The sequence below is a fragment of the Scatophagus argus genome, chromosome 4 (assembly GCF_020382885.2).
Source record: "Scatophagus argus isolate fScaArg1 chromosome 4, fScaArg1.pri, whole genome shotgun sequence".
Classification (NCBI taxonomy): Eukaryota; Metazoa; Chordata; class Actinopteri; family Scatophagidae; genus Scatophagus; species Scatophagus argus.
In genome coordinates, this window is record NC_058496.1 from 10,188,965 (window position 1) to 10,200,992 (window position 12,028).

Below are 12,028 nucleotides of genomic sequence, written 5' to 3' on the forward strand. Positions count from 1 at the left end.
GCAGGCATACGAAATTGGGAAATTGGGAAATTGGTAAACTATAATATCCTGCATAAACTATAAATCGGTGGTGAAACAAACTTCAGTTGATATACATGATCAGTTTGGTGAACAGTCTGATTTTATGCATGCTTTGCCCTACATAAAAGATTAGATTATTCAGACTGAATCATGTTGTTCTGCATAGATTGTCACTGTTAGGAGGCAGCTTCTTCAGTAAAGTCCTGCGTTCCTGTAGGTCACAGCTTATAGTGGTCAGTGGTGACGGTAATATAATGTAACAGTTAGTGTGCAGTCTAGTGGTTTGTATTTGCAGTACATGACTGGTGTTTGGCAGGCAAGGTGAGAAGCAGGTAACATGACTCAGCAAGCATTAGAAGATAAATATCAAAGTCCAGGCTAGCTGCCTTATCGCGATAAGGGCAGGTCACGTTCTGGTACAAACTCAGCGCTCAGGCACTTGCCTCTGAGATGAAAACAGAAAGATTCCTGTCCTGTTCTGTATTTGTTACTTGTTATCCATCTCTTCCCAAAGCGTTCATGTAAAGTGGAATTCATTTCATATTAGGCCAAGATAAAAAAAGCTTTCATTTTCCCTCAATCAGAACGCACCTTGTACAACAACAGTTCCTTTTGATCACTGTAAGTGTTTGGCTGAGCCCACATTTGTTGCCAGTGCCAAACCATCTGCCACAAAGCAACACTGACTCATCAGGCCCACCTACGCTCTTATGAGAATCCAGAATCCTCCTTTTTCCTTTTTCATCTAATCACCATGTACTGTGCCTTTACAGGGGCTCCGCAATCAGACAGACCTGAGCGTGTGGTTGCAGAACTGTAACAGCAAAAGAGAATACATTATGCAGATTTTTGTCAAAGTGTAATTCATGGAAAAGAGTTAGGCTCTATTTCTCTATCTCTATTCTGTTCTATTGTGAAAGCACACACATGCACGTGCATGAACACACACACACAGTCTCTCCCTCTCTCTTTCAGTCCTGGAACGCGTCAGCAGTTGATAATTTACACAAAGAGGCGTCAACAGTGTTTGCTCTGGTCCTGAGCTGCCAGGGACAGATCCAGTGTCCAGAGGATAAACTAGATGCTCCAGCCTGCTGGTGTCCATTACTCATGATCACACTGATACAGCTGATCCCTCAGTCCAACCCTTTACATCTCTCTCTTTCTCAATTTAGCTCTCTCTGCTCCTTGTTTCACACCTGTAGCTCCGTGCAAACACAGACAGAAAGTACAGATTGTTCTTTAAAGGGGGAACTCAGAAGGATTTTGCACATCAAAGTCTGTTTGCAGGTCTTAGGAAGCATTACAGCATACATGGAAGATGTTGTATAAAGCCTTTCTGGAGGTGTGGAGTAAGAAAGAGGTGAGCTTTTCAAGCCACTGTAGCTCGCTCCTCGTCGCTGCTTGAGGCTACATTACACACCTGATTGTTCAACATTTCTGGGTGCTGGGTGGAAGAAGTGGGTGATGCAGGCGCTTGGTTTTGACAAGAGAGAAGACTGTGTGGAATAAAAAGAGACAAAATGTAAGATTCAAGTGTACTGGTATATACAAGGAATGGACTTTTTAAATGAATCACAGAAATGTTTCCGGTTACTAATTTAGGTCAGAAAAGAACTCGTTTTGTTTTGTTAGAAAGAAAAACTGCATCCATCTTGTCTGAGATGTCTGAGAAGAGCAGGCCTCTTACATCCACACTTTGGTGTTTGACATGACATCTTGCACAGTGTTCAAGAGGTTCCCATCAGCCATTCATAAAAATAAAAGGTGCGTCACTAAATTACAGTGAGTGTCTTGCACGCATGTTTCCTTTAGTCTGTCTTCTGTTTGTTTCTCTGTACACAGAGAGTCAGAGAGAAGGTCATGGCTGTGGCAAAGGGAGGGAAACAGGAACTGATCTTCATACATGTGAGAATGAAAGTAGAAATCCCAGTTTGGCATCAAAGCGCTTCACAATGCTTTCCTGTCTTTCTGTTGAGCCTTTTTTCTCCGTGGCTGACGTGTGTAGACACTTTAGAAGTCCTTATGGCATGAAAATCCTTCGGCATGCATAGGCACAAACCTCCAAAGGCCTCCGAAAACACTTGAGACAGGATCAAACTTCTGCTAGTTCAAACAAGGAAGGGGTGTTGGTGGAGTGGGGGGGGTTGTGGTTTAAATTCAGAATAAATGGATATCACCCGTGGTTCTCAGACACTGCACAATCTTCTTTAAAAGCTGATTTTTCTCTCTGTGAAAGAGGAATTCGCTCTGACTGCAGTGTTACCCTCCTAATAAAACACCAAGGCTAGGGTGACACCAGCAGCCTGGGACTGAAGTGACCAGTTTGCTCATTAAACCACACACACATACACACTTTCATGTACACTCTGTGAACTCTGAGTGGCATGTCTGCAATCAATTCCTCTCTAAGCCCCCGCAGGTCATCTCTGTAACATTAGCACTTCTCTCTTCCTATTTCTCTCTCTCTCTCTCTCTCTCTTTCTCTCTCTCTCTCTCTCTCTCTCTCTCTCTCTCTCTCTCTCTCTCTCTCTCTCTCACACACACACACACACACACAGAAACACAAAAAAGGCCATAAAGTTATCTGTGGTGAGTGACAGAGCTGTATGGCCAAACAACCCGCAGGCTCAACGTGAGCTTACATTCACTTTGCTTTCGTTATTATCTAATCAGCTCGTAGAAAACCTGCAGACACGGACCAGGACACAGCTGCTGCTCATTATTTAACAGATGCCATGACATTTTACTGTAATATGATTTACTGTGCTGACAAGAAGTCACCGAAGACTATGTACTGTACTTACAACGGGGATATTTTGGGTTGAACACTTACACTCACGTGATATTGCTTTACTGAGAGAGAGAGAGAAACTCCCACTTTTACATAAACAATCTGGTCACAAGATCAATTTGATAGCTGGGGCTCTTGATCACACCACATGATCTTCATCTGCAGACGGCTGATCATTTATCAAATCTATTTATCTATGAGCAATGAAAGGATTCTATAAAGGGCTCAGAAAACTTACTTACTTACAAAGCTGTGACAGCTGGGAAAACTGACTGCTGAAGACAATGTGACTGATAGTTATAACTCTGTCTCATTAGGTCATATGAGGACAGCAGCGCAAGGCCTCCATTGCACGTTACCATGCGGAGTGTGTGGGTGCAGGTAAGGACTGATGTCACAGTTGAGACACAATCTGGATAAGAGCGTCACTTTGATGGCTGGTAATATCAGTGAAACAACTGACAGAGCTGCTGAGCTTCCAGGTGGTGGCATTTTTATAAGCAGAATATTTTCCTTCCTTCTCAGTGAAAACAACAAAATAAATGTCATATGACTGAAGACGTGACAGGCTCTCGGTTTTGTCACTCGTACAAGAGTCACATTCAGGGTTATTAACTCTCGAGTATATACCAATTTAATTTATTCAGATCTTAAATGGGTTTATAGGGCTGCAACATTCAACATGCAAATGCTACAAGATAAATATTTTAAGACATGTACATCCAGTACATCTGGGCATTAGTGCCACAGCTCATTTCAAGTTGTCCATTATGAGCTCAAGTGCTTCACAAGTGGAAACTCTGGTCGGCTAATGGTGTTAGATGAAAGGTCGGACGATCACCAAAGTAATCAGGAGTGAAACACTGGGGACCATGAAGGTCCGGGTGCCAAAAAATCATGGCTATCTAAACTTTGAAGTGTTATTTCTTTCTAGAACAGTCCTCAGCACGGCTGTTTTGCCCTACAAGTCCTTTAACTGAAGCAAATTCAACTCAAGACCCCTTCGTCACACACTGCAACAATCACAGATGTGACAGTGATTTTCAAATGGCTGTATTTTAGTCATTTTTTAGTCAAGGTCTGGGGAAGCTGTTGGGAAATTGTCCAGTATTTCACAAGGAGAAAGAAGCAAAGAGCTGGAGAAAAAAATGGCAGACATGCAGAAAAATTGGTATGTTGACATGTGAGGCACTTACGCAAGCACACACATTAAATTAGCTCTAAGTATGAAGAGGAAGAAACACGTTCACTGGAACCGAAAGGTAATTCAGCAAAATGTTCATGCGTTGAGGTCACACAGAGAAACAGAGAGAGAAGGAGGTGCGAGCCTCAAGCACAGCAGGAAAAGCAATTAGTCTGATCACTTTCTCCATGCCTTCCAAAGCTCTTTACCTCATACTCAAGTAATTTACTGATCTGTATACACACACACACACACAAATGAATGCATGTGCAGTTGCCTGTCTAACTTGCCCAATGAGTGCAGGACGTAGCCAGATCATGTTGCTTTTTAACACCATATACAATTGCAACACTAGTCAAGTGTCAGAACAAATTGTGTGTGTGTGTGTGTGTTTGTGCATTTGTGCTTTTTTGTCTGTGGATGTTGTTTATGTGTTTGTCCACACAGTTAACCCTTATAAAAGCAGGCATGTTGACTGAAAACAACCTCCCATTTAGTAACAGACTGACATCCAGTTGGACAGAAGGGTTACGCAAGTAAAGGTACTCTCTGACTGGATGCACACACACATACACACACACACACACACACACACACACACACACACACATGCACACACAGTGGAAGGTATCATAAATAAGCATGTCTAATTCAAAGAACCAGCAGGAGGGAAGCTCGGAGTTCCTCCATCCACGAATGCAAAACTGACCTCTCAGTTTACAGGGATCATGTCTCATAACATTTCCAAATAAGCTGTTAGCTCCTCAGAAGAGGTCAAAGGTCATGTCTTTCCTTCCTTCTTTCTTTCTTTCTTTCTTTCTTTCTTTCCAATTTTCCCTCTTGTCTGTTTCGACTATTCCTCATTAGACCCGTCAAGTAAAAAAAAATACATTTAAACTCAATTTTTAATATGAACACGAAAGTTCAAACTTCACAGATGTTTAGGCCAGTTCTCGAAGAGACTTCTCCTCCTGATGTAAGAGACGATTTAAGGGACACCTTCTGACTCTGAGGGAAGGTGCCAAAAGGAACCACATCCACTATTAAAATAATGATAATAATATAATAACAATAATAAAAACAGTAATTATGATATATAAATGCAAGGCCCACTCGCTAGTTCTTTCCAGAGCTTTATGCTGTACCTCGAGATCTCTTTCAAGGGATCCAGTTTAAACTTCTTGGCTTGTCCCACATGACCTCATCACATGACCTTGTGATGACCATCACATGGTTTTCAGGCAACTGAGTGTGTGCTACTTTATACTTTTGCTTGGCTGGAGCAGAGTACTACTGTGACTGTAATACATGAGTTGTATGCCCAGCTGTTAGCTGAGGTCACGTGATGAGATCCGAGCCATTTCAACTGATTAAACTCTACTCATTAAGAAAGACCACGAGATGTAGTTGAAAGGTCTGGAAAAAGTTAGTTGGGGGATTTGAAGTTAAGATTATTATTATTGTTATTATTATTTATTGTTATCCAAGGTTTTCTTTTGTTTCTCTTTCAAACATGCTTTCTCACTATATGTTTTTAAGGGGAAAAAAAAGACCAAAGTCAAAATATTTCCCTCACAAAGGACAGCAAAAGAATCTTCATTTCAAAGAAAGATTAGAGGCTATTTTAGAGTTGACCTAAATTTTTCCATCTCTTTGACATTTTCATTCTGTACCCTGTCTGGAAAACCCCTCTTTTACATCCCCTCTGTTTTGTCTGATTTGTTATGCCAACCAGCTGAAGGCCGATGATGAAGACAGGAAATTGTACCACTCTTCATTAAGGAGAACGGTTACTATTTATGTTGAGATGACAACTCTGCCTCTGCACCCATGGGAGAGACCATCCCCAATATCTGCACTCAATAATGGATTCAGGTTTCTATTTTTACTCCCTCTCACTCCATCTTTCTCTCTTTTCTTTCCTCTCTCACTGTCACTCGCCCGGCTCTCATCATAATTATAGCTGTTGGCTATCATAAAAAGGCTGTTACAGAAATAACCAAGGCCTTGGTAGATAGACAGTCATTTGAGAGAGGGAGATGCATACAGGCCTAACTCTAACCATCTAGCTATAGCAGGGAATACACAGATGTTTCTGTACTTCAGGAGCTGAGATATGGAAAGCAAATTAAATGCTGCTTTCAAGTTGAAAGGTTTTAGGGTGAGTTCACATTCAACAAGTAAAAACTTACACATGGTGGGTATTTTAAAGGATGATTCCACTATTTTTGGCCCCATTCAGGGTGATTATTACGTGGGAAAATAAGTAAACCTACTGAAAGCAAAAGCTCTGCAACAGTGTGCATTTTGACTGCTGGGGATAGCTTACTGTTAGTATTAGACTGAGTATATTTACTTTTTAAACAGGTATTCTCTGCTTCACTGTCCTCTGTCAAAACGTAGCATTTGAAACTGTTTTCTTGTTTGGTGAATTCAGTATTTTTCTGTACTTGTATGATTCTTGCAGTTTTGGGGTTGTATCTTCATGGATAAATGCACTGTCACTGTCATGTCATGTAATATAATGTAATGGTTTTAGGCTAGAGGGAGGGACGAATTGTGAAAAACAAATGTTTTGGTTAAAGTTATCCCAGTCTCCTTGTTAGATTTGTTTCTCGTTATGATCATAAGGGCCTCGTGGCAGCCAGCAACTTCCAGTACAGTCCAGTATTTCAGGCTAATAAAATCGATTAATGACCAACAGTGTCCTCTACTGGTATGAATCAGTATCTACAGGGCACGGGCTAGACGTTTTAAATAAAGTTTGCTTTGTTTACACATTCACCTAAACATGGCCGCCCTAGCAACCACACTAAGCGACGCTAAACATTTATCGGTAGCCTTCAAAGTTGTTTTTTTAACTGCATTTGTTCTAAAACTGACATGCTGTTTGTCAGTCGGCAAGATCTTAAGTGTCTCAAGTGTTTAACATTTTCATGGAACACATTAGATAGGAAGTCCAGTTGGACGACTGATTAGCTAGCTAATCGATGCTAGCTAACGTTATCCAAGTTATGGGAGAGGGAATCCGGTTGCTTACTGTATGGTTTTGTTTTGTATACGCTCGCCACAGACGTACAGTTGCCAATGAATACTAGTCATTAATTGGTGTAAATATGATGTAGTTTTGCCTAGTGTTTTGCACGAGTACTATTGACGTCTAGCCACCTGTCCGAAAATGGATGCCTTTGATGTTACTTGGTTAGCAGTGGCGCAGTGGTTCTCCATAGGCGAAGGACATTGTGTTCTATTATCGGACGGAGCGTTAAAGGTGAAGTTTATAGTTGCGATTAATGTTATATGTTGCACTGTAACTAGCTTTTGTTTTGTGCTTTCACGAAATGAATTTGAGCAGGGAGAGGGAGACTCCAGTGTCCAGCAGCCCTCCACACTCACCAGTGACGGTGTGGACCACAGGCTGACCCGACAGAAAACTGCACAGTTTCTCAGAGAAGCAGATAAGAACAGGAGACAGTAAGCATGCAGGATTAATGTATTGGATTGCATAATGTTTCAGGATGTTTGTTTTGTTTTGTGCCAGTCTTTGTATGTTGTTTTTTTTTCTTTTATAGTAATTCTCAATCATGGGTTCCATAGTAGCAAGAACACATTTCTTTCAGTACTGTGAATGAGACAATAAACAACCCATGTAATACTTTACCTTTCAAGTTTAACATTATAATAACCTGAAATAGAAAAGTAACATTTCTTATTTGTGCTGCGTTAATGTCAGTAACCACAAATCCAGTTCAGTTCATGAACTTTGTGAAGAGTTAATATCAGTGTGTCTTCTCTGGTCTGGGATGTAATATGCACATTTAACTTTTCTCTTCTTTCTACTGAGGATTGAAAAATTGGAGAAAGAGAGGACACTGAGTGTTCAGTGCAGGAAGAACGGCTGGACAGATGTGTCTGGGGAACTGGAAGACTATGAGAAAGAGCTGGAGGAAGAAAGAAATACTGAGAGTAGGTGTTTCTTTTAGGTGTGTGACAGGTCCTCTGAAACAGCATTATTATCATGGGGTGTACAGTATGGTACTCTCCTTTTGCCTGTGACACTGACTACTCACTGGAAAGGAAACAACCACCTTCAAGGTGCTATTCATGATGTTGACTGTATTTTTTCTTTAGAGATGAATCTTCAAAAGCAGCTGGTGAAGATTCATAATGGTGTGAAGAAATTTCAGAGACAGCTAATAGATGTGAAGCCAACACCTGAGTGTAAGTCTTGTGTTTAGCAGTGTTACTCCACAGTACCTTCATACAATTTTGTTGAATAGTTTATTTGACAGTTTTATAAACATTCAGTAATTTCTTGTTCTTTACCTGTGCCATTTATACCAAAATACGCTATTATTAAGTGGCGCAATGCTCAAGAAATGTACGGTGATTATAATATCAGAAGAGTACGAATGAAAATAAGATTATATTGTGCCAGATTGTTAATGTGTGCATTTCACCTATTTCCGTTTTCAGTGATTGAAAGACTGAAGGAAATAATGTCCGAGGTGGAAATCTCAATCAACGCCCTAAAGGAGGAACAGCGATCATGGTAATGGAATGCAATTAACAACATTAGACCAAGTTAGACATAGTAACCAGAAAAACTTAATTACATACATGGAAAGCACAATATTATGAATATAAGAAGCAGACATGACACAATCCTGTACATATTTAGTCTAATAAATAGATAAAAGTAGAGTATTTTTAGACAAAGCAAACAAAACCTTAAGAATATTAATAATACTGTACTACTGCACTGTAATGCTACTGATCAGTGTTTGGAATGAATAAACTTACAGTACTGTTATGACAAGCCATCCTTTGTGTTTCTTTCAGCTTTGAAGAACTTCTGAAGGAAGAGAAGACATGCAGACAGGAGGTCACTGCTCATGAGAAGAAGATAAAAAACTGGAGCCTTGTTGTTAAGTCAGACCCCAAACTACCCACAGCTCCTGCTGTTAAGGTCTGTCTCTCCTATCATCTATTTCCTTTCTGTGTTTTGTCTGTTTTCCGTCACTTTCACAATGATAACAAGAGCTTCTGCTTCGCTTCTGTTTCCAAACTTCACCTAACCTCGACGACTAGCGAATCCGTGCTACAGGAACACACTAATAAAGTAATGTAGCCAAGAAGATAGTTGTTCTGGCTGGACCAATTACTCCACATGTCTCTCCCTCGGATCACATGTGGTGAAAATAAAAATGGAGAAACTCATTATGACAAGTGCGGCTTAAGTTTACAGAGCATTTCAAGATTTAGAAAAAAGACTGCAATTTAGATCGAGGATCATGGTTGTGATTAAATAAATGTTATATTTATTGGCCAGTTTGTCCACTACTAAGTGTGATAAATAAATATCATAAGATATCACTGCTTTTGAACTCAGTGATGGATGGCAATCTTTCACAATTGCCGGGATACCATTAACATAACTCATTCTGATCCATGCAACACTTCATTCACTCCATTATCTTTTCCATAAGGCCCAACCCCCCGATAGAGACCTCCCTGCAGAGGTAAGAGCACTGGAGACTTTCCTGCAGAAGACAGGAGGCCTTTATGGTGGCTGGGACCAATATGACCACCAAGCCTTCCTTAAAGTAAGACATTATTGTTACTGTCATGTGGTCTCTTGTAATAACTTGTGTTGTAATGGAAATCCATGTTTCTTTGTCACCTTTGTCGTCCACTTGCAGTTTATTGCATACACAGGCACTGAGCAACGGTCTTTAGTGTTTTGCTTCTGGCAATTTCAGCAAATTCCAAGCCAAGTGTCAATTGCTGCAAGGTTCCTGTCTGACTTCCTCTAATTTGTTTGAATTATAGATCTGGACAAAGCACAGTGGGCAACTTGCTTACAGGAAAGAGGCCAAACTGTACCTGTCCAGTAAAACAATGGAGGAGATAGAGCAGCATGAGGGTTGGCATCAAGAGCTCATCTATCTACAGGACAGAAAAAGAGAGGTACAGATCTCTGACAAAATATGTGTGAGCTCACTGGTGGAGGACTGATCGCCTGCTGATTTTCAATGAAAACCAAAATCAACAGCAAGAGCTGAAACACATCGAGTATTTTTGGAAGCTGTTATACTGTCTTTAACTTTTGTACAACTTCACTTCTTACCATAACCCAGGCTATTCAGCGATGGAAAGCCAGCAAACGTAAGGAACGCCAGATCAGGATACAGAGTCAGAAGGAAACAGAGGAGGCAGAAAGGAGGAAGAGGGAGGCCAAGACCCAAGCCCACCAACACAGGTCATTCAGAAACAGAATAGAATAAAAAATCAGAAAAAGGAGATGGACGATGGGATGAGACAAGATTGATTACATAACCAAAAGAGGTGAAATTCACTCTGAAGTCACAAGATCCCACCGTATCTGATCAGCACCCAAACTATCTTCAGTAAAGCTGAATTAGGGGGCTGTATGTGCTTGTAGTCTCCATTTTTGTTACTTTGGTGTCAGGTTTGTTTTAGTATGATCTATCTTCATCTGTTTTAGGACTGAGGAGGAAAAGAGAGAGGTGGCACAGCGGCTGGAGGATTGGAGGGAAGAGAAGAGAAGGAACAAGGAACATGAAGAGGAGCAGAGACTGGCAGAGGAGATACAAAAGAGGAGACGAGCAAAGGTCCTTTTGTGCATGCATGTGTTGTGTCTGAAAAATTATTTCACTGCAGTTGTGGTTATTTATCATCAGAGATCGTTCTTCTGTGTTGGTAAGTACTTATTTGTGTGTTTGTAAGTATATAAAATCAGTACACATATGGAGCAAAGGCTGGCATAAATAGATGCGTCTCTGGTGCCCTCAGCAGATACTTACTTTTACGAATCAAAATGATTTTTGTCTGTCAGGAAGAGCGTCGCCGCCAGCTGGAAGTGAAGCTTACCATTGAGGAGCAACTTCAACTCAGGAAAGAGGAGGAGGAGGAACAGGGGAGGAGGAGGAGAGAGGAGGAACAGAGGGAGATGGAGGAGAGGAGAAAACAGGCAGCAAAGGGCATCAAACGCTTTAATGAAAGGGTACGAATCACAGAGACCAGCACAGTTTTGTAATGTGAGGATTTGATGTGATGGATTTTACCGTTTTTTCAGATGTTGGAATAATAACTAAAGCTTATGTTTGTGTATGGAGAAGTCATCCTACTGTGTAAAATACAAAGACTGTCTCTGCCTTTCTGCAGGATCTTCACAAGGTGGAGTCAAAGCTTCATGAGAAACAGCTGAAGGAAAAAGAGGAAGAGAAAAGACAAAAGAGAATTGCTGCTAGGTTGAAGGAAAAAGTAAGGGTTGTACAGTGAACAAGTCAGAGAGCTTGTGATCACAAGAAAAAAACAAAAAACAATTTTAACACTGAATCTGAAAGTCTTAAATAAGCCCGGATGTGGATTCAGGAAAAGGTTGATGTTTATTTGTTTTTAATTCAGGTGGACAGTCATGTCAGCAGAGATCCCTTCAGGTTTATCCGTTCCACTAAAGGATGGGAGGAGCGAATGAAACACATTGGACCCTCAGGAGGAGGACCTGTAACACAGATGTTTCACAGGTCTGACTGCCCCTATTTATTAACCTCCACTAGATCAGGGTTTTTCTAAGGAATGTTTTGGATAATAATAGGTGATTGCTTGTTGAATCACTGAAATCACTGTTGTTTTGCTGCAGAGCTGTTCCAACTTGGAGACAGGGCCTGTGACGAGCAGCAGTGGAAGTCAACTGGACAGTGCCGAACAATGCTTGTTTTAATGAACAAATTAAATGAATATTTATGCAATGAGACCTCAGCCAGGTTGTGCCTTTTTATCTACTCTGTGCTGCTTTTTCAGGTTTCGTACAATCTGTGAATTAAATTAAATGTTTCTTTAAATAAAAGCTTGTCTTTACTGTTTTTTTTTTGTCAATGTCATAACTTCTGGTTGTTCTTCTATTTTTGTTCTGTGCCCGTGGATATTCACAGCTGTCCAGCAATATTTATTGTGGAATGTCAAGAAATTTTCCAAAAGAAATATCCAAACAGACTGTAAAATAT

At 40.6% G+C, this 12,028-nt stretch overlaps 1 protein-coding gene across 3 annotated transcripts; it reads left to right on the plus strand.

Annotated features, from left to right (window-relative positions):
• The first annotated feature begins 6,742 nt into the window (after positions 1-6,742).
• LOC124058410 (coiled-coil domain-containing protein 112) lies at positions 6,743-11,887 on the plus strand. 3 transcript variants are annotated; one of them, XM_046387636.1, is made up of 14 exons: positions 6,743-6,834; positions 7,354-7,472; positions 7,843-7,964; positions 8,130-8,219; positions 8,475-8,550; positions 8,841-8,967; positions 9,488-9,604; positions 9,831-9,968; positions 10,139-10,260; positions 10,507-10,633; positions 10,858-11,025; positions 11,187-11,285; positions 11,430-11,548; positions 11,665-11,887. In XM_046387636.1, exons 1-14 carry the CDS (start codon positions 6,790-6,792, stop codon positions 11,693-11,695), a joined length of 1,500 nt encoding a protein of 499 aa, XP_046243592.1. In that variant the 5' UTR covers positions 6,743-6,789; the 3' UTR covers positions 11,696-11,887. The 3 variants fall into 3 exon arrangements, with proteins under 3 accessions (XP_046243592.1, XP_046243591.1, XP_046243590.1); XM_046387635.1 differs by having other exon boundaries at positions 6,775-6,834; positions 7,351-7,472; XM_046387634.1 differs by lacking the exon at positions 6,743-6,834 and adding an exon at positions 6,852-7,269.
• The last annotated feature ends 141 nt before the right edge of the window (positions 11,888-12,028 follow it).